At 38.5% G+C, this 23,866-nt stretch overlaps 1 protein-coding gene across 4 annotated transcripts in view; it reads right to left on the bottom strand.

Annotated features, from left to right (window-relative positions):
• CNTNAP4 (contactin associated protein family member 4) overlaps positions 1-23,866 on the bottom strand; it is a 479,082-nt gene that overhangs the window by 76,002 nt on the left and 379,214 nt on the right. For 3 of the 4 annotated variants that reach the window (XM_065599352.1, XM_005309700.5, XM_065599353.1), the window contains 4 exons: positions 16,679-16,828; positions 12,949-13,120; positions 4,560-4,666; positions 94-213 (listed from right to left, as the gene is read on the bottom strand). In XM_065599352.1, the coding sequence (XP_065455424.1) occupies positions 94-213; positions 4,560-4,666; positions 12,949-13,120; positions 16,679-16,828 (549 nt within the window). Of the gene's footprint in view, positions 1-93; positions 214-4,559; positions 4,667-12,948; positions 13,121-16,678; positions 16,829-17,050; positions 17,247-23,866 lie in introns of those variants that run through there. The other variant, XM_065599354.1, reaches the window with a different exon arrangement.

The raw sequence follows: 23,866 nt of genomic DNA, 5'->3' as shown, positions 1-23,866 counted from the left end.
TAAACTCTTGAGATACAAAACTTCCTACTTTGCTTCGATATAATAAGCATGCATACAATCCCAGCTGTGAGTTAAGGAAGTTTATCATCTCACCTGTCATATTGCAGTATACAAGAAACGGTCCCAAGGGGCCACTTCCATCTGAATCGATATAGTAAAAGCCGGAAGTGTTCCCTGTGTGCTTATAGGCTTCACATGATTGCTCATAGATGGCTGTAAAAGAACATCTTCCATCACAAACGTAATGGCATTATTTTACCTTTTATTTAGGGCAAGGAAAAAATGTGGGAAGTTGAACAATATGAAATGCATTCAAAGGTGAGGAAAACAGGGGAAGTCACACAATAAAAAAAACTGTACTATTATTTGCATCAGTTAATAGAATTTCATTTCACTGGGGAAAAAATCTGAATGGGTGTTTTTATGGATTTGCTTTTTGGCTCCTAAATTAGGGGTCTTAGGGAGGAACAAATGGCTATGAAAACCAATAATTTAAGGTCAAAATGAGTAATATTTAGCAACTGGATAGATTATGAGGAACTTGGAAACTGAACATTAACCTTTTCAATTTTATCAGATCTCCATACAATTTGGCAGTGGTAAAGTATTTCCAGCAATTCCAACTGACGTATTTATTTCGTGAAATTTTTTACTCATGCTTTTGGCTGCTGGGAAGACCTTGTTTCTTCCTCTGTTTTTTTCAGTATCAGGATAAGCTTGTTGTCAAAGTCTGCAGTCCAAGAGTAAATAAGCAGCACAGAGAAAATTTTGGCTCTTCAATCCCACATAATATTGATTCTACACCACTCAAGAGGTAGTGATCTGAGAAGGCTTTATATGACCAAACCTTTGGAAACTGGACTAATGAATCCAGCTGTATAATTAAATGGCAACACCCTACTAAGTAAAATAATATTTCTGGGTAATAATTGCACATCTGAAGTGCATCAGTTAAACCTTCTTAAATTATCCATTGCTACCTAGTACAGTTCTCCAATTAACTGTTTGTTTTTGAACTTGAACGTACTTTGTCAGAAAGAAACTTTCCTTAACAAAGAGAAAAGGCAGATGAGGTGATATCTTTTATCATGCATACTTTAAAAAAAAGACATTTCTAAAAAGAATACACAAAATAAAACATAGAACACACACTTTTCAATTTCCTGTATGAATGGGAACACAACACAGTATGAATTATGAACACTGAAGGAGGCTTTTATCCAAAACATTTGTCTACTTAAGCTCAATTTATTCAGATTTACAACTGGGTATATTATTACACAAAATAAGGTAACATTATTGAAAAGTGCTAGGATTGACAGCACTGTAGCTAAAATCTAATGTTAATCCACAGAGCAGGTTCAGCAGAGGCAGAAACAACGTAAGCTTCCCTGATGTCTGATCCCTGAAATGGTGTAGAAAGCTGCTAGGCCAATCTACTTGTCTATTTGGTCTTTTGCACCTCTATCAAGTAGGGTTCCACAATATAAATTGTGATGGTAGTTCTATGATATAACCTGGGGTTAGGCGTGTGCCATTTTTTCCCAGTTCTTTTGCTGATGCATTACAATATGATCAGCCATATTGGATTGGGTCCATAATACTGAATTATAAAGTAAGGAACATAAACATCCTCATTAGCTAAAGATTACTAAATGGACCATTTTTGCCACTGCTGAAATATCCAGTAGGCACAGTCAAGGTCACTCACAAGTTTCAAATTATAGCTCCTTAGGGTAAAGAGCCTTAAATCAATTCTCAGTATAAAATAAAAGGATAAAAGTACTATAGAGGCAGTATGCAATAGCATATCAGCATATCCATTTTGAATTTTATACTAGTAGTGACAGCATGGAAAATTATAATTCCTCTAAAGCAGATTTTGGGAGTATGGTCTCATGCTTCACAGTGTTGCCACTGATCAAGAACTCATTGCTAGGCCTATTACATCAAGAGTTTCAATGTTTATTCAGTAACTAAACAGCCATATTCTCTTTTTCTGTAATTGCACAGAACTCCCATTGAAGTCAATGAGAGTGTAGTTCATAGAATAAGGGAAGGATACGGCCCTTAACTTTGAGACTATTGACAGAACAGCACCATAAGACTGTACAGTTGGAACCATTACTAAACTACTGTAAACAAATTTAAAGGGACAGAATGTTATATTGCTGCAACTACTATATCATATATACTGTATACTTCACAGTGCTTTCTTATTATTAATAAAATGTATTATACCTATTTTTCAACATTAAAAAATTGAACAGGACGACTTTCATATACCTTATACACACACCATTGGGCTCTTGATGAAAAGTTAGAAAATGATGGAGTCCATCCATTTTTTTTTACACCATTCATCAATTGATTAAGTAGATAATTTATTAAAAATTATGATGCTTAATCTTGTCATCCTCTAATAGAATACAACAGGAACAGCTCACAGTGATCTTTGAAAAGCCTGTACCATCAATGTTCTTCCCTTACTATAAAAATTTTACCTTATCCATAAATCTTGAAAGACTAGCTACCAATTCATTTAGAGTTCAGATGGCACAGAAACAGTAATAACTGTAGGTGATCTTTATAAGGTTTTGCATTCAATGGAAACAAGCAGCTTTTCCAAAATCTGAAATTTTTCAGAACAGACCAGGAGCCTACCCTCCACATGATCCCCAATAGGAGTTTTGAGGGCAAACAACTTAACTTGTTTTCAGAGAGAGCGCGATGGACACATTTATGAGTACAACTGTATGACCAGGTTGTTTGTGGCAGTCAGGGCCGGCTCCAGCATTTTTGCCACCCCAAGCGGCAAAAAAAAAAAAAAAAAAAAAAAAAGACGCGATCAGCACCTCTGCCGCCGCTGCTTCATTGTTTGGTGGCAATTTGGTGGCAGATCCTTCCCTCCGAGAGGGACCCGCCACTGAATTGCCGCCGAAGACCCAGACATGCCGTCCCTCTCCATTGGCCGCCTCAGGCACCTGCTTGCTGCGCTGGTGCCTGGAGCCGGCCCTGGTGGCAGTAGCGGGCTTGGCTCAACAGCACTTACGGTTTATGTCGTATGTTCCTAAAGCTCATGCTTCAGGGTTTCAATTGGCCACTGGCATAGGTCAGGAAGAGATTTCTCCCCAACACAGTGAATTCTGGCAGGCTTTTTGGATGGCCATGCCTGGAGATGGGACACTGGGAGTGTGGGTCAGGGTAGCACTTGGCTTGGCTGGCTGAGTTTTGCTCACATGCTCAGGGTGTAACTGATTGTAATATGTGGGGCCAGGGAGGAATTTTTCCCCAGGTCAGATTGGCAGTGACTTTCGCAAGGTTTTGCCTTCCAGGCTATGAGTGTGGCTCAGTTGTCAGCATTATCTGGGTATATCTCACTTAATCATTTCCCTGCCATTGCAGAAACATCGAGCACTGGTGCTCCTTGGTCCCTCCTATTCTGTGCCAGTGGCACATAATAGTCTAGGTCTCCTATGAGCTATAATACTTTGATCTAATTTTGGTTGCTGGGTTTAGTGTGTGGATGCTGGGTGGTGTTGGTAGCCTGTGCTGTTACAGGAGATCAAACTAGATGACCTAGTGGTCCCTTCTGTCCTTAAGCTCTATGAAAGTCATGACTATTGTGCTACAGGGATTGTATAAATTGTGTGAAGATGGGTTTGTTTTAACCACACAATTTTTTCTTTTGGCTATAATAATGTATAGTCTTTTGGGCATTTTCAAAATTCCTTTTATAGTGCTTTAGACAGATTGTTTTCAAGTATGCATGCTGAGAACTTGAGACTAATGACTTTTCTTAATAAACTGTCCCAGTAAACAGGAAAAAACTAATGGGCTTCATGCTCATCTCACATATCCCAGTAGAAATCTAAATCACCTTCTGGGAAATCACTGGAGTCATATTAAACTAGTGAAAGTAAGACAAGAGTCAGACCACGGGTGTGAAACTCATTCATTCCATTTATCGTTACACTGATATTTTCTGAAGTTCTTTCTTATATAGGCTGATCCTGAAAGGACTCCATGTGCAAAACTCCTACAGATGAGTGAAAGGTCAATGATGTGCTTGCTAGATTGGGTTTACAGGGCCTTATTATCTTCTCATATACATCAGTCTTACCACACTGTCACTCCCTTGAAGTTACTCCTTGAAAATTACTTACGCATGTGCTAAAGTTTAAGTATATGCTAAACCCCACTGACTTCAAAGTTAAGCATGTGCTTACTCCTTTTCTGAAAAGCAGTGAAGTTAAGTACAATCAGGGCCTTATACCACAGTGAGAGGACAATCAGGTCCTCAGTAAGTAAATCATGAAATCTAAGAACTAAGGGAGAAATATTCAAAGACACATAAGGGATTTAGGACCACACGTCCCACTGACTTGAAATAGGACTTGTGCTCCTTAATCCTTTAGACAATTTTGAGACTCTTTCCTTGCATTAACTCTTTGTGAATATTAACAAAACTGACGTGCCTTTTAATAAAAAAAACCTGTTTCTTGTAGCAGTAAAATAACTCATAACTAAAACAGTATAAGAAAGTGTCTTAGGCTTACAGTAATGGCAAGTAGCCCCCATGTAACCTGTATTTGTACAGTTGCAGTAGAAGCTGTTCCAGGCCTGTGTGCATTCACCACCATGTTCACAATAATTAGGCAAACATCTAAAAGGACAAAAAGAAACATATTCACCTTAGTACAACTACATGACATTTACAGTAACCATAGTTACCACAGCATGAAGGTGGTCTTTATGACAAAGATGATAACCGAGGTGCAAAGGTGGATGTTGTATGTATGGGTGAGAGACCTGCAGTGAAAATACATAAATCTTGTAGCCATATTGCAGGAAGATATCAACAGGACTGAAAGAAAGTTGGGGAAAAGGAATGTCCCCTTTATCTTCCCCCACTAGACTCTAGTCACTGCTCCTAAGGATGCTAATGATGGAATAAGAACATGAAACATATATAATTTTCATTGTGGCTACCGGCAAGGCTCTCCAATGAAAGTATGGTACCAATTGATACACCAATGATAAATTAACATTGATAATTCACTGGCAAATTTTGTAACAGCTGCATTTTCTTCCATAAGATCTTTCATAACAATGCAGTAATTCTGTGGATCATTGTCCCTATTATATGACCATGAGAAGTATAAAATACTTCTCTTTTCAGGAAGCTATAAGAATAGGCAGTTGTCATCATCAGAAAATAAATATTTACTGACTGTTATCATACAATAGTATCTGAGATACCAGTACTTTAGTTATTTCCTAGTCTAAGTACAGGCAAACACTTAAGTATCTCAGATCCTACAGTGAGGTACTATGGATGAGTCCAGACTGCTAATTCTGCTTTCAGTTGCATGAGTGAAAATCTGGAAAAACTCCATTATTTCAGTGGAATTACTTTTGATTTAAATGGTGTAACTAAGAAGAAAATTTAGTCATAACTATTCAATGGTGAAAACTGCATGACTGTCCCTCAGTATAAAGTACAAACTACTACATGATTTGGGGGCAAGAGGATAAAAGAATAAAAAAATATTTTTCCACAATCTTAATTAAAAAGATACTGAGTTGGAGACTTCATGTTTTACTTAATTGTTATTCAGAATGTATAGGGAGATTTTACTGCTAAGGGTAATCACTAATAATAATTTTAACAAAAAAGACAGCTTAAAAAATTCTTTCACACTATCTGAATGCTATTTTTCAGTACATTTAATAAACATAGAGAAGTATTAGTTTATGGGTGTGAGAAATGCCTCAGTGTACTCATCTGTCTGTGCATATTCAGATTCCTACTTAAACTACTGTTAATTCTTTATGAACCCAATCTTTCCTACATATCTAGAAACAAAATGATAGGAGAGTTTTCCAAAGGAGAAAAATTGATTCATGTAAATAAATCTAATTCCATTGATTTCAGCATAGTTATACCTATGAATACAATCTAAGGAGCTGGCCTTTAGCTCCTACCTCATTTGCACAATAGGTTTCTGCATCTCAGCTCTGCATGATAAGTTCAGTATTAGCTGCAATATAATTTCTGAGTAATTCTGACTTGGGGTATAAAAATAATCTTGGTATACTTGAGACTGAACTATTGTTATACTAAATAGATGTCGTTGGAAGGAATTGTTCTTGCAGAACAAATGTGGATAGTAAAGGTATTTAGAGCTACCCTAATAATTTGTTTTTAATGCTGTATAGATGTGACCAGTCATCAGCTTTAACATTCACACATATGCTAACAGTTAAACTCATAAGCCATTTCTATAATTGTCATTCAGCACTTTTTTTCTCCCTCCTGCTGCAGTTGTTTCTCCTAGTAAAAATTTAGTGTCCACCTTTACTGATAAATATATCAGTATCTGCAAATCTTAAGGGATTTACATGATTGCCATTTATATTGACTCCTCTTTCATTTCAATTTATCTTTTTAACAGTCTTCACAAGATCAAAAACTTAGGTGCTATTGAAGATGCTTAAACCAGGTTTAGTATAACTAGAAACAATTTAAGTTATAATTAAAACTTTTTAACATTGAATTTTAGATCCCCCTTCCATTATAGGTTTCATAACACAAAATAGTCACTAGATAAATCAAAAGAATGCCATACAAATAATCTAATTCATTGCAACCCAGACTGAACTTAGATTTACAATAGTCCTCTCTATGAAGAAACACATCTCTTAGTAAACCTTTTCCATTGATGCTGCTCCAAAACATAGCTCATTTCTCACTAAATTACCATGCTCCATTTATTCCAAAAACTCCAGAAAGAGAGTGGATCTGGCATTTGCCATGTGGTACTTGGCAGCATACTTTTTAGGTGCATGACATCTACAGATGATGTGTAACTTGAAAACTAAAGCAATAGACCGAAGATAATCAAAAGCTAATCTTCAAAACACCACATTGAACCAGAACACAAATACATCTTTTTCAAAGAAAGAATGTAGAAATTTACACATCAGTAATGTATTAAAGACATCCTTCCTGAACACTCTACTTATTAGGTTTGCAAATTATGTGTAAAGATACAAAGGTGTAAAGAACATGTATGGAAACCTGTGCTATTTTTATTTCCTTCATCTGTGATTAAAGTATATTCATCAGCTTTCCTAGTGCTCCAGAACTTACATCTCCACTTGAACCCTTTGATTCCATTTTCTGCGGGCAAAACACCTACAGCAATAATTATCTGTGGGCCATCTTACATCTCTGTGTAGGGGAGGATGTAATTATGTCAGATGCAGCTGACATTCTCTCCTCAGATACTGAATGCAATAACTTCATAAGGCATTTAAACTGACATATTGTCCCTTAAAACTATTTTTGGGATGGTTTGTGTGTAATTAGCATTTAATAAATAGGATAGTAAATGGATAGAAAAATACAGAGAAAGAACACTAAGGAGTAATAGTTGAAGAGAAATATTTGTATACCCAGGGGGGTTTATGAGCCATATAGCTACACAGACACCTGTAATACCATTAAAAGGGCAAAGTGAAGGAGCAAGCCAAGAGCGATGAGTAGGAAAGAGGCATAACAAGGTAAGTACAAAATGAGGGATTGGAAAGATTATTGCAAGGTATCAATAAAATATTAAAAATGAATAATCATAGAAAGTTAAATGAAAATTGAACAAAAAACAGAGACTGAGAAAACATGGCCAAGTGCCTAAGGACCAAGGAAATGACCAATAGGCAACCCAAGAAATGAGTATGATGAATTGTTTGGGGTCTATTCTCCTCCAAATACATGGGGAATCAATACACAAAGAGTAACTTGTGTTTATGTTAGTAGAAGTTCAGTGAACCTATCGTTCCTCAGAAAAGACCACTAGATTCAACAGTCCAATTATTGCTGTCCATTACACAGATTTAAATCCTCAGTAACTCCAGAATATTGTTAATTGTATCAACTATGGGGAATGTGGCGACAGATGTTACATTACCAGAACATTTAATGATGGGGAGAAAAAACTTCAAGAACAGACTGGATCTATTGTTAAAATCTGACAAATATATTGAGATCTCCCCAGACAAAAAAAAACCAAAACAGTCTGGGAACAGTTAAATTAGAAAAGGGGAGAGACTAGCATATGTGTGCAGTTAAGTAAGGATATGAGGAGATCCAAAAAGTTAAAGATGTTTTGCTTGACTTCAACTGTGGGGAAGCATCCTTCACTGGGAACAGATACACCCTGATATTGTTACATTGGAGCTAACATACTCCCTTTCCATCCCAAGCATGTAAACAGTATTCTTACATGAGAATACTTGAAAATAGATGCATTGAATATGCAATACAGTACAAATTGTATAATACAAGTTGCTTTAATAGATATAAACAAAGCAGTATAGAGAGGCAAAGAAGAATGCATATATTCAGCGGGGATTTGAAATGAGACAGAGTTAATGAGAGAAAAACTGGAAGACTGATAAACTACATAGAGCAAAGGTGATGGGCTTATGTGAAGGAGGTCAAAAGAAATAATGTCTAGACTAAGTCCATGTTTAAAAACAAAAGAAAGGATGTCAAGTATCAGGGGGTAGCCGTGTTAGTCTGTATCTACAAAAACAACAAGGAGTCTGGTGGCACCTTAAAGACTAACAGATTTATTTGGGCATAAGCTTTCGTGAGTTAAAACCTCACATCCGAAGAAGTGAGGTTTTAACTCACGAAAGCTTATGCCCAAATAAATCTGTTAGTCTTTAAGGTGCCACCAGACTCCTTGTTGTTTTTTAAAAGAAAGGATGTTAACATGAAATGAAGGATGCTGAAGTGGATGCTGAAATGAACCTGGTATGAGAATGGATAGGGTGGGTAGCAATATGCTGAACATGCTGGAGACCTGAAAGCTGATATTTACAAGGCTGTGTAGAAAGGAGTTGCAATAATGAATGAAAGAGGTGATCAAAATTAGAATGAAGAAAATTTCAGCAGATGGAGAAAAGTAAAATAATGACTGAGATGTGCACCAATTTCTCTCTCTAATTGATATGTTATTGACCGTGATGGAATGCATTTATGGATCATTACTGGGGGATTCATGGTCCTACTAGACCCTGCCCCAAAAAGCAGTGAGCTGAAAAGAAGGGTTTAGGCGAGCAGCGACGCCAGCTCCAGCATCGTGTGGGCAGAGAGGCAGGGCTTGGGCGAGCAGCGACGTCAGCCTTGCTGGGGGAGGCAGATTCGGGCAAGCCCCATGTAGTGTCCCATTTTCCCTTTGGGAAATATGGTCACCCCAAGAAGGGCTTGGTGCTTGTTTGGGACAAACGGCTGAATTTAAAGGGACCAGACTAGGGGCCGAAGACCCTAGTGAGGGGAAATAAATTGATTATTATCCTAGAAGGGGTTTATTTGGATGTTGTGACTTGCTAGTGGGAACAGTTGTTTGAGTAGTGCCAGATCATCAAATAAAGTTCAGTCTCCCTTTTAAAAGGGAGAGTAATTAATATCAACTATAACAAATTTGGCTGGACATCCCAGTTATTGGCTATTTTCCATCCTGATGGTGACCTGTTTTTATCACACCTTTTTTGGCTTTGAGACACACAATATAGTTCCCACACTGCATTTATAGAGTCACTATGAAAGATTTTGCAACGATAACAGCTTCCTAGAAAGATAGTATCACTGATCAAGATACCGTATAACATTTCAAAATGCTGTGTAAGGACAGAAAGTAGAGAGACCACTTGGTTTGATATTGTCACTCAAGTGCAGCAGGAATGCATTTTATCACCCTTTCTTTTCTGCAACATCAAAGGAAAATACAGGAGTTATGTGGAGTGGAGGAAAACTTCAAGATCTTGATTTTGCAAATGACATGGTTCGGTTAGACAAAGAAGACAATGCCATGAAAAAGACTGCTACCAGCGCCAATGTGAGGCTGCCAAAGTTAGATTAAGAATCAGCCAAAACAAAAATGTGTCATGATCATTGAAAGAGGAGTCAGCAATGATGGTGCATAAGTGATTGATAGCGAGGAAGATGGCATGGTTAACAAGACTGTATATCTTGGAAACACAATTAGAGCTGATGGTTAATTCTATAAGGAGGCAGAAGCAAGAATTGGGAAGGCATTGGACTTTTTATGAAACAGGTGAACATCTGCAAAAATAAGCAGATCCCCACAAGAACCAAGATAAAGTTATACAATGTCACTGTGACACTCATAGTGTTATGGACTTCTGAAACTTGCCTAGTGCTAGAAGCTCACAACAGAAAACAATACATTCTATCAGGGATGTTGATGAAGAATAGTTGGTGTCCGCTGGTGGGCTAAAGTAATCAATACTGATGTGTTACAGAGGACTAGTCAGTAGACTGTAGAGACAATGATTCAAGAAAGAAGGCTGAAGTGGTTTGGATATGTCATACAGATGTCAAAAAATATTCCTAAACAAGCCCTTGACTGGATATCACCTGGTGAAATGTGGAAAAGACGACAGTGGATGACATGACATGTTGCTGTCATTGAAACAGACTATGATGGAGCACGAAACAGCACTAGCGAGACAGAAGTGGACTCTGGTTTGCCTCCTGTGTCACAAGGCATAGAGATGTCTAATCTACTCTTTCCCCAACTCTGTCATTGTGTTGCAGGAAAAGAGCAAATGGCTTGTCAGATTTGGAGTGTGTGGACCTGTTACTATAACAATAAGAGTAGCACTCTATGCTTTGGCAATTAAGGGGCAGTGGAGATAGACATAGGAAGGAATGAGAAAGAGGGAGAAGATACAGAACAGAAAGAATGGAAGAGGAGAGGTAATGGATGAAGTAACATTGGATAGAGAGAGTGAGGAAAGGGACAAAATGAAGAGAAAAAGTGGAGAGTGAAAAAAGAAAGGAGATAGCAAGTAAAAAGAAAAACAATTTGGGTGGAAATTATACCCCCCCTGTATTCAATAGCCATCAGGATCCAACAATTCAGAGGGTGAATCCTGACCCCACTGAAGTCAAGGTGAGTTTTGCCCTTGACTTCAGTGGAGCCATAAGTGTACATTCACACTGCAGTGAAAGAGACACACCAGTCTAGACACTTGGGCTGGAACCTGGGCTCTGAGACCCAGAAGGAGAGTCGGTCTCAGAGCCCAGGCTCCAGCCCAAGCCTGAATGTCTACACTGCTATTTTTTGTTTGCAGCCCAAGCCCTCTGAGCCCAAGTCAGCTGACCTGGGCTCAGATTCAGTGCCACAGGTGTTTTTATTGCAGTGTAGACGTATCCTGAGTGTCTCTGTCCCTCACTCTAGCTCTGGAAATTTGAGAGGTAGGATTAATGTTCTATATGGAATAAACTACTAAGGGCAGAAATAGAAGTTATAACTAAGGCTATGATTTAGTCATGGGTATTTTTAGTAAAAGTCATGGAGAGGTCACGGGGCTGCAGAACTATGCCAGCAGTGGCCAGTGTGGCTGTTCCCTGGGGTCAGCCAGACTGGCCACTGCAGAAGTCACAGAGGTTGCGGAAAGTCACAGAATCCGTGACTTCCGTGATACAAACGGAGCCCTAGTTATAACTATACATGGATATATACGGAGACCAGTATTTGTGTGTTTACCAATTCTAACTTAATTGAAGTGATAGAGTTTTAAACAGACTGTCTTGCATTCTTCCATCTTTGAATTTTTCCTCTCTGTAAGTTTATTTGTAAAATTAGGGAAAGGACTACAAGAACAAAACAGCAAACTCCCTTCTTAATATCGAAAGATAGAAATGACACTAGTAGTGACATCAGAATGGATTAAAATGGAACCCTCTTAAAAAGATTGGAAGCAATTTGTAGAAATGTATACACTTGCTCAGTTCTGAACCTACCCTGAGCAGATTGTCAGCTATGATGCATCATAGCTAATGTAGGTTTATGACAAACTACAGTACTCTAGGGCAGTGGTTCTCAATCAGGAGTACGTGTAACCCGTGGGGGTACTCAGAGGTCTTCCAGGTGGTACATCAACTCATCTAGATATTTGCCTAGTTTTACAACAGGGTATATAAAAAGCACTAGCAAAGTCAATACAAAGTCAAATTTCATGGACAATGATTTGTTTATACTGCTCTGTATACTATACACTGAAATGTAAGTACAATATTTATATTCCAGTTGATTTATTTTATAATTATATGGTAAAAATGAGGAAGTAGGCAATTTTTCAGTAATAATGTGCTGTGATACTTTTGTATTTTCATATCTGATTTTGTGTGTTTAGGTGAGATGGAACTTGGGGGTACACAAGACAAATCAGACTCTTGAAAGGGGTACAGTAGTTTGGAAATGTTGAGAGTTTGCTCCCTAGAGCAGTGGCTAACACTACTAATCTCGGGTATTAATGTTCTGAGGGGAAAAAAAACAATAGTTTTATATGACCTGCATATAAGTATCTGTTTACTTAAAATTAGAAGGGGGAAACATTTTTTGTTATTTTTCTTTATTATGCAAATTGAAAACATCAATCACCATCAGCTTTATTACACTCCAAATTTGCACATTTATGGTGAATTCCCTCAGCCTCTACAAAGGGCCTTTCCCATTTTCACAATTCCTTGCAAGGAACAAATATAATAGGCTACACATTACTTTTAAAAGAGCACTCCACTGCAATTCTCAATGAGGACAGCACTAGGAGTTTCAGTTACAGGAAGGAAGTTATTTATTCCATAAATTTATAAGCTTTTACAATAAGTCAAAACCACAACAAATGGTTCTAACCATATTTACTGTAATTTTATTTGTAAGTACTGACTTAATACAACTGAAAATATCTTATCTTCATTGTAATGAGTACATCATAATTGTTCTAGACTTTAGGGCATATGTGGAAGAGTCAAAATGTTCTATTTTCTGAAAGCTCTATTCTTGAACTTCAGGTAAGTGTAAAAACAACTCATTCATAAATAAGTAAAAATAAATAGACTTTCCTTACCTGTCTATAATACCACACAAGTCTATCTGAAGGTTACTGAAGTTATCAAGGGAATTTTTCTGTACTGAAATTAGATCCACTGCTTTGCTACCAATGGTAATAAGCCTCATACATCCTTGAAAACCAGCAAATGGACTTTTACATTCAGAGCTGTTGCCATTATTAGGACAACCTGAAACAAACAAACAAAAATAACTGATTTTGGAAAAGATTCATCTTACAAAATCAATTTGTATATTTCAATCCATACTCTAAAAGCAGATTGAAAGCTGCTGATTTCCTGTCTCTGGGGGCTTTGTGTGGAGAGTTTAGCCATGAGCTCCTTTGAATGACGACTTTGAACCTCTTGGCCTTGTAGTGTAACACTATAATTCTCTTTTTGTTCCTGTGTACTGATGTGATTTTTATAAGGAATTACATCAAAGAACTGGGGTAAAAAATAACCTAAACATCAAAATCCAAATTCAAATGAGGTTTATCTTTATGGAAATAAGCTGTTCACAAATACACTGGTGTTATCAGTCAAAATATTCAGAGTGAGAGACTTGGAAAAATAAATTTTATAACTCTTACACATTCCAAGTTAAAATAAAAATAAAAGGAGCTACTGAATATACTGATGCTTATTTATTATTGTACTTTTTGTTTCGGTAATTTTTAAAAGGTATACACATATATTAACTTTGAACACACAAATATAGTGCCAGTAAAATATATAAATGAAGTTCACTGAAAGAAACCAGATCAGCAGGCATATTGTGAAAATATTGCTGCAGGGGAAGAAAAGTATATAATGAATAGATCATAGTAAATGAATACTATATGTAAATCAGTTATCTACTGTAGTATTATGGTTGTTTTCGGGAGAAGGGGAATTCCATTTAGGACTCATTCACTTTGATATACAAAACAGTAATAGGTTACTGAGCAGCTACATGACAAAATATGCCTCCAATTTATTTGTTTGCTGGCTTTCTTCCAGAGGTCAACGTTACAACAGGAACAAAGTACAGGGAACGCTACTTTGCTCTTAATCAAACAATATAACCTCCTGGATGAGATCAGTCAAAGAGCTTCTTGTCTTCTAATGTTTGCATGCAATAACTTAAAAATACTTCCACATTCCATTGAGCTAATAGGTATTTTCTAAATCCTGCAAAAGGATGGCAGCATTTATTCTATGGGAAAATGAAAACTAAGGAATACATTGAAGTGAGTGGAAAAACAGCACTGAACGCTTGGAGAGATTTTCAAAAAGTATACTACAGAACATGAAGGAAAACAAGGGCTCCTCCTCTGGCAAGGCATTGGACTCCCTTAACTCTTATTGCTTTGTACAGGAGTTGAAAGTGCTTAGGACCTCATCAGTATTGGAACCTAAGAATTACAACATTTAAATCATATACTACTCAATGGGACTAAAGATTTTTTACATGGAAATAATAACCAATTCTGTCCTAATTCACACCCTTGCAAGTCAATGAATTTGCAAGAGTCCAAGGGAGGGCAAAATTAACCCACAAGAACCTTAAAGATCTATTTTATTAAATAGTTTTTTTGTAACTTGTGGCAAGACAATCACTAATTGAATATTTACAATTAATTGTGCATTTTAAAAATAACTAGCTCATAGATAATTAGTAAAGTTTAATTAATTTTGCAATTACTTTTTTTCCTCATAGCATTCTGAAGTTCTACTATTTTCTCCAGAATAAATTTAATCCAGTCTCATATTCTTCCATAACCTTTTGTTTTTTAAAATATTTTGTCTTCTCATCATTCTATTAGTAAAGAATAAATCTTTAACATTAATATTAATGAAAGTGGTCTTCAGGCTTGTGGTCAGCATTCTAAGTTATATATCAAAGTGAAAACAATAATTCCATAAATCCTGCAATTCATCCTATGTGAATATGTATTTTTCATTAATTTCTCCTTGTCCTTACAGTTGCCAATCACTATTACCATTTCCAAGTAAAAAAACTGGAATATTCAGCATTTTCTTGACTCCTGTGTGATCTGTGCTAGTGTTTGCCCACAAAGCTAAAGAATTTCCAAACTAATTAAACAGATTCTTAGCAAAGACTAAATCTCTCTCTAATATTTCGTATTCCCAACGAAAATACATCTCTTCTACTGGAATGCTTCTCTTCATATTTATACCTGTGTATAGAGACACACTACGTATTTCAGCAAAATCCAACATGACATGACAAAAAGAAAGGGTGTTCCAAACTCCGTTGCTTTTCATTAGCCATTTCCCAAGTTTGGATGACATTGTACAGGCTGCTGACTTGATCAGAAAGCTGTACTCAGAGAAGCTGAGGGGTGGATAGTCAATTAGAGATTTCAGTGGTTTTGGCATTAATTTTACCCCCAAAAGATGTATAGAAGTGTTCTGTTGTACAGCTTAATTGGTTATGTCATTTTTTACAACTGTCCATGTCCCTTCTGATGTGTACACCTGTGCTATCAGCTCTGCAGTGTTCACTGGTGCAAAGCACATAATCAGAGATGTGGGAGCCAAGAGCCGTTCAGAAAATACAAATATGAAACAACACTTTCCCCTTGTTTAAACAAAAATATAACAGATATTATCAATCTCGGTCTATTTATTTAGTTTTTTTATATGGCGGACCTCACACCTTGGTATCCGAGGAAGCCTTCATATTAATCTAAGTCACTTTTGAAAATGGGAAGTAGGTGCTTCTAAAAATGTTGCCCATGATGATCATAATGATCCCTTCTGGCCTTAGAATCTATGAGACTTGTATTTACAGCAATTAACCATTTAAATAGTTACAGTGAGTTTTGCAATTCCTAGATTCATAGATTATAAAGCCAAAGAGATCATTGTGATCATCTAGTCTGACATCTTGTAGAACACAGGCTATAGGTATCCCCTGAATTAATTATCATTTGAACTAGAGTACCTTTTAGGAAAAAAACAAAAACACATCCTATATAATGATTTAAAAACTTCCAGGATGAAGAATCCACAAGAGAATTCATCATACTAAGTACAGAGAATATTGCAAATACCACAAATACTATACTATATAAATGGTAAAAGACAAGTTTTTAAAGGTGCCAATTATACAATGAATATACATGATCTTCCAGAGGATAGTTCCATTAGTAAGTGTGCATTTTAACTAAGAAATTAAAGGACAACTTACTGCTGAAGCAAACAGAACTGCAAATAATTAATTATTTTTCAGATGCTCTCAAAACTTCAAGACACCACAAACTTCAGTACAGCCATACACATTACTTACCACCTAAGTGAGAGGGCAGCAATGAAAATTAACCCTTGTAGCTAATAGCCATTACTATATCACAACATCATAATAATTAGGAGCAGAAAAGAATCTGTAGTAAACCCAGTCTTGATTCTTTCCCGTGACAGAGCTCCTCTTAGCACATTTAGGTGGGAGGGGATAAAAGTTCCTGATTCTTAGGGCCAACCGCAGCCCTAATTGTTATAACAGTGCAATATAGGGGACTATATTTTTTAAAGTGCCTAATGAGTTTGGGTTCCCAGACTGAGTTTTAGAGAGTGCTGAGCTCCCACACTTGAAAGTCAGGCCTCTTTAAGGAGATTCAAGTTGAGAACATAAAACTTGAGGCAAGCCAAATCATTAGGCACATTTGAAAATACAGGCCATGAACAACAAGCATTGTTTATTTATAGGCTGTTATCAATATAAACAGAAAAAGCATCTTTCACCTCCAAAGTAGTAGGTGTCTCCTGAATAAATATGTGTAGGTACAGGAGCATGAGCAGATGAGGTTACATCATTGTCCACCATTAGGCTCATACGACTTCGTTTGGCAGACAAGGAAACTGAATGCCACTGGCCATTATTTAATCCAGCACCTAGGAGGAAAAACAAGAGTAAGCTGAAACATCTACAAATACTATTTGTTAAAATAGTTGATCTTCATAGGTTTTAAATGGAAAGCATATGATAAGCATTTAATAAACTACAGTTACTCAGATATACAAAGAAAGAAAAAAGAAAGAGGGGATATCAGTATATCATGTGAAAACATAGAACCTTCTTCCATTCCTTTTCCTTACTTTTGATAGTTAAAATACCTTCAGTGGATGGCAAGTGATGTTCCTAATGATCAGTAATACATCTCTTTAAAGTTAGTGCCTATTTTTGTGTCCTAACTGAGTAGGGTCTTCTGGAAAGAAGCACACAGATGCTTTATATAATTTCAAATTAGGATTCCACAGACCCTGCAGCTCACAGAACACAGTGAGCAGCTTCTCTACCCATGACTAAATGAACTCTTTAGTAAAACTCCCAAACCTGGAATGAACTCCCATGACCCAGCTGCTATACTTAATACTCTAACAGAAAAATCTGGCATGCACAATGGAATGAATTCTCCATAAACACTACACCAATAGAAAATGCCCCCTCTCAGTCTAAGCAGGTTACAGTTAAGACATAATCATGGTGTCTGATACAGTACTTTACAGATAGTGGCTGTAATGTTGTGCGCTATTACCAAGACATTATTTAATCTTTGAAAATCAAATGTAGCCATCACCTTGAAACACACAACAATATCAAAATGTTGTAAATGCCGGGATTACTAATGCAACTGTCATGTCAATATTACAGTATTTATTTTTGTTTGGTTGTCCGTTTTATAGGGACTTTGGGGATGATGTCTTGAGGTTGTTTACCAGGAGTTTAGGCATATAATACCGGTTGATATTAACTAGAGTTGTATAGGTGAATATATCAGGTAACAAACTAAAGCCCCCATCCAGGAAAGCTCAAGCATATTAACTCTAAGCACATGCTTAAGTGCAGTTTTGAATAAGAATCCTCTTTTGAATCAGGACCAAATGATGTAGCTCTTGAAATACTTAGGGCTCTTTTCTTCACTTGTATACTCTGCAGAGAGATTAGATTTGTGTGTTATTTGAGTAACTGGTTTTTCCTATTGAAATGTCATTTATTTCTACACAATGTAGAATTTGGTGTGTATTCTGGGAAAAATTGTAAGCAATTTGAACCATGCATTTATGCTAAAAACAGAGAAAGGAAAACATAACAAAAAGGAAGAAAAGGTTCAGATGGCCAAGTTACTCATAAGCCAGGATTATGTAAAGTATTATAAATCAAGCACATGAGAGCATTTTAACTTGCACACCAGCACACACTGAGCATATAAATCTTAGTCTCATAGACCTCAGCAGAATGACAAGGGGTGTATATCCACATGGATAAACTATCTGTGAAGAAGTTCTCTAATATACTGGACACTAACATGCTGTCTCTCTACATTAGACTTATGTATCTTTTGTCTTTCCCTATTTGTATTCCACTTCAACAAGCACATTTGTTGTGGACTCTAAAAGGAGAAATTTATTCTCTATTCAAATTAGAATTCTGCTATACCCCCTCCTTAGGCGGAATCTCAGGAAACCTGGGGCCTATAGATTGTCTTGTCCTGCCCTAATGCCTTCTTGAAGAGGAATCCTTTCCAAAACTCAGTGCCAGAGAGCAAGAGGGGTTGTTTACTGCCATTCTGCCAAAATGCTGACAGTGATTCTTTAGAGAAGTGATGTTCAATGGTAAGGGGGTATCTGAAGATCTAAAGTGTGCTCCTTCTTACTTCCCAAGAAAAGGGAAACAAAATATGTAAGTGGCAGATTTGGTGGCTCTAGCAGTAGTCAGAAGCACTATAACATGGTAGCACCCACGTTTCATGAGCACCCTGTGACCAGGTGTGCTTCTACACCTCTCTTAGTCTGTGGTGACTCATCAGAGATTTCTCAAGGGTTTTGGTGACTCAGGCCATGTGAGACATAAACAAACATACCCCTTCCAGTGTATGAGTCCCAGAGGGCCCTTCTGGTGTCCTCAATGCTGTCTTTACACAGTCTTGGCCCTGGTATCAAGCTGTACCCCAGGGCTTCGTCCCTGGAGGCAATGGTTTTGCCCTCTCTAGGCCCTTCTAGTTCCAGCTCTCCAGCTGGGCCACTATACAGTTCAGTTCCCTTCCAGGAGGTATATCAAAGTCCAATATAGTCTAATCCCTGGCCCTCTTTGGGGTCTTCAATCTCCTTTCTGAGGTTAGTTCAACTCCCCTCTCTGGGATTAAGGTCATTCCATCTGTAGCTGGTGGGTGGGATCCAGGCCCACCTACTACTCCAGGTCCCAGCCCATGGACCCTATGAATAGCAGCCATGTGCTGCTGTGTCCCCTTTAACTCTTCCTATGCTGCTACCATTCCCTGGACCACTTCCCTGTGGCCCCAGCACCTTCACAATTGCTTCACCCTTACCATAGGGCTGACATCTTGTGCCCAGTTCCAGCAGCGAACCAAGAACTCCTTCTTGCTTCCCCAGTCCCTTTCAGCAACTGCTCTGCCTGTGGTCCTCAGCTAGCTGGGAACACCAGCCTCAGTCCTTAAGCTCCCAACAGCAACTGACTGACTCTAGCCCTGCAGCTCCTTTCATGTGAGCCTGCTGGGCCCTGCCCCTTGCAGCTTCCCTTTAATTGGCTGTTTCCCATGCAGCCTCTCTAGCAGGGCCGGCTCCAGGCATGAGCCGAGCAAGCTCGTGCTTGGGGCGGCAGATTATACGGGGCGGCATTCTGCCCAATCCTAGGGCAGCACGGCTGCTTTTTTGTTTTGTTTTGTTTGCCGATCCGGCCGCCCTGTAGGGGGCGGCGGCGCGGAGGAGGGGAGCGCCCTTCTGGGAGCGGGCTGCGCACTCCGTCTGCCCCAGCCAGTGCCAGGTCTGTAGCAAGCCGGGCAGGGCAGCCCGCATCCTTCCCTCCCCGCCGACCGGAGTGGCGCGGAGCCCACCCGGCAGGTGGCGTGGCGGTCGGGGCCACGTGGCAAGCGCCCTGCTGAAGCCCTGGCTGTCCCCTTCTCTCTCTCCCTCCCTTTCCTTCCCCTCCCCTCCACTAGCCGGGGCACGTCTGCAGCACAGGGAGTCCCCCTGCACCCTGGCTCCGGGCGCCCCGCAGGTTTTTTTTTTCTTTTTTTTCCCCCTGCTTTGCCTTTCTGACCGCCCTGATTTTTTTTTCCCCTTGGGGTGGCAAAAAAGCCAGAGCCGGCCCTGCTCTCTAGGCCGCTTGGAGGACTCACCTCCACAGCTCCTTTCTGGGACAGGGTGTGGTAGGAATCACAAGACTCCAGCAGTGGGCCTCAGTGCCTGGTCACAAGTATAAATAACATTATCTTGCAGGATAAATTGATATGTGAATCATCTTCTTCAGGAAAACTTCCTACTAATGATATTTACAGAATGTGCTATTTTTCCAAAGGGAAATTTTAGAAGCCTTAGCCCAGATTCTCCCTTGTGCTGCCACCATGGTAGACACAAAGCAGCACTAAAATAATTGTACCTGCCCATAGAAAGATCATCCCACTATTGTGGGATCCTTTGGTAATACAGAACTGTCATAGCAACCACTGTTCTTCTCTTGCCAGCGTAGAGCTTCCCTGCACTCTAATGATCTCCAGCTGACAAAAAACAAACAAACAAAACAAAACAAAAAACAAAAAAAACAACCGTTGGGGCCATTGGTAGACAGTGTAATTGACAGCAGCCTTCAGGGGGTTGGCTTAGTATAGGGTTGTTTCAGAATAAAGGGAGTGCAAGAATGCCTTCACTACTGGCAACTTTTATATTTGAAACTGGACTGGACAAGGCACTAGAAAAATATTACTCTTATGTAGACAGTTGTTATGCAGCATCAAGGGGTTGGATTTATATTGAAGTATTTAGACCAGTGATGGGCAACCTGATTGCGGGCCATGAGACATTTTGCGGATGTTGACCATCTACATGCACGGCCCCCTCGCAGCTCCCAGTGGCCGGGGTTCACCTTTCCCGGCCAATGAGAGCTGTGGGAAGCGGTGCGCCACAGGGACATGATGGCCACCGCTTGCCGCAGCTCCCATTGGCTGGGAATGGCAAATTGCCACCACCAGGAGCTGCGGGGGGCCGAGCCTGCGGACGGTCAACATCCACAAAATGTCTCGCGGCCTGCAATCAGCTTACCCTGATGGGCCACAGGTTGCCCACCACTGATTTAAACCTATCAGGTGTTATTTTCCATATCTTCCATGATATTCTTAGTACTATTGCACAGATAGAACTAATCACATGTATCAAAGTGTTTTATAAACTTCAAATAAAAACCACCAAAAAACCACAACCAGATAAAACAGTTCTAATGTAAGTTTTTTAATCTGCTCTTGCAAACAACTGAACAAATAATGCAGAGTGTTTCTATCAAAGAAGAGCTAAGTACGCCAAAACATAGGATTTGGATCATTCAAATGAAGACGTCAAAGGACATAAAGTTAAATCTAAGGCTTGGTCTACACTACCCCCCTAATTCGAACTAAGGTACGCAACTTCAGCTACGTGAATAACGTAGCTGAAGTCGAAGTACCTTAGTTCGAACTTACCTTGGTCCACACTCGGCAGGCAGGCTCCCCCGTCGACTCCGCTGTACTCCTCTCGCCGAGCTGGAGTACCGCAGTCGACGGCAAGCACTTCCGGGTTCGACTTATCGCGTCCAGACTAGACGCGATAAGTCGAACCCAGAACTTCGATTTCCAGCCGTCGAACTAGCTGGTAAGTGTAGCCAAGGCCTAAGTAAGAATGTTTCCTATTTCCCAGGAATTTAATTAGTTCCCTTACATTAACCATTGTAGGGCTGCCCTTCAAGTGATAGAACAGAACATAAACAGCACATATTCTACAAAACTTGTGTTCATCAGACCATGTTTTTGTAATGGCCAAACACAAATTTTGAAAACAAAGTAATGTTTCCATATAAGCCATTTTCCCATTCATCAAAGAACTGCATAAGGCCTTGTAGGCCTAAGATAACACAAATGAAGAAAACATAACAGACACAATCCTTTGAGGTAGCTCAAGTCCCTCAACATGTCATATACCCCAACAGCATGGAGTTTTCCTTTTGGCACTTTGTTTTGCCATGCTGGGCTGGTTTTGTGTTCCATGTCTTCATTCTGACTGAAACAGATTTACAGTCTAACAAACTCTATCAGCCTCTAATCCTTGGTATGGCATGCAACCTCAATAAACTTTCTGCTCTAATGGGATTCCATTTTCAAAATATTATAAATGAAAATCACAAGTATTTGAACAATGTGCAGATTACAGAATGTTCTGTTACAAAGAGGCAGCCTGCATGAGTGACTAAAGTAGAGGAAATAATTTGGTTAATGGGAAATGGGTAATAGAACGTTCACAACACCATCTACTCATCTTTGGCTTGTTTATAGTAATTTATTGGATATGCATAGAAATACACAAAGTTGTTTGGAGATATAGCTCATCTCCACTTTGGACAGAATGCCATCCAGAAGGATGCTATTGGAGTTGGACACCCATTCGGCCCACCCTGGAGTAAGGACCTCCATAAAGTCCCTTGGTTAGACCTGGATGCTATAGAATGCCAGTGGGAGAGGTAGAATGAAACAGTCCAGAGAAAGTCCTCCACTGCAGATATGGACTTAACTAGATTAATGAACTGAATATATTTATTTGTGTAGGAGGGGTAGTGTAGTGCTGAATGTCTGCAGCAGAGGTCAAGGGGTCACCAGTGTAGATTTTGCTGGTGGAAATTGTATGATTTTTTTTCTGAAATATATCTGTGGAATTTTGACAAGAAACATTTCACAAAACAAACAAACAAAACAACAAGAACCCCCCCCCACACACAAAAATGAGAAGGAAAATGGTGATTTTAATCACACTATTTATCACACCAGTATAGGGCAATGACCTTTAAAAATTATCCACATAGCCATGTAGGTAGTTAGGTAGGCCACCAACATGGTAGTATCTGAGTATCTACAATTACACTTTCTACAAAATATCACCCAGAATTCTGTGTGAGGTCACCCATGACAGAAGGAAGATAACACTCTTCACAAACACAGACACACAAACACAGACAAACAAACACACACACATACGGCAGCGTGCATGGCTTTCAGTAAGTAATGAAAGACTTTGAGCAGGTCTAGAAGATAATAATATGTAGATTAACCTGAAGTACAGCATCTGAATGTAATGGTTTTAAATATCATTTAATTAAAAATTACATTTTTAAAAAGGCAGTGCACATTAATAAGCTGGGTAGTAATATTTCAAACATTCATCCATATTGTAACTCAATTTGGACTCATCATTGAACACAAATTAACTTTGTTTCATTTCTTCCTTTTTACTTTAAACTGTGTTCTATTGCTTTCTGAACATTTGATGACCAACTTGCAAAAGGGGCTACAAAGGAAAAAAAGATATTAAACAACCCATCTGTAACAGAAGGATTTTGCTTATTATAACTTAATCACTCATGAATTTAATACGCCATTCTCCTTTTTATATGGCTCAAGAAATCTCTAAAAAAAACTCATGGTAATGAATTCTGAGAACTATGCTCAAACTAATATGCTCTGATTTAATTATCAAATTTTGTATGTGTGAAAGCCAGGTCATAAGTCTTTGCCTATAGGGGAACAAACCTGTCCAACCATCCATAATTTAATTACTCAATCTCCAAACGCAGACTTGATTTGCTTCAGTGAATGTAGCAACAACAAACACTTCAAAAGCTCAAAAAGAAGTTCACTGTATGTTTTGTTAGATAACTTCCTGCTTTAGGAGAGAATAGGAGTTGTGGGTTTATTTGTTTGTTTGTTTAAGAAATGCATTAGTGTTCTGCATTTGCATAGACAAATGTTATTCCATATCTCAGACCATATGGAGGGCTTGTTGTATTCATCACATAATAAAGATAAATCACATTTTAATATAGCATTTCAAGATTTATTGTGAGAATTTTCAATCAATTGGGAATACGTTATGTATTTTTATTGCCACTTTATAGTT

The sequence above is a fragment of the Chrysemys picta genome, chromosome 6 (genome assembly GCF_011386835.1).
Source record: "Chrysemys picta bellii isolate R12L10 chromosome 6, ASM1138683v2, whole genome shotgun sequence".
Taxonomy (NCBI): Eukaryota; Metazoa; Chordata; order Testudines; family Emydidae; genus Chrysemys; species Chrysemys picta.
The sequence above is the reverse complement of the archived record's forward strand: the minus strand, read 5'-3'. Positions and strand labels throughout refer to the sequence as shown.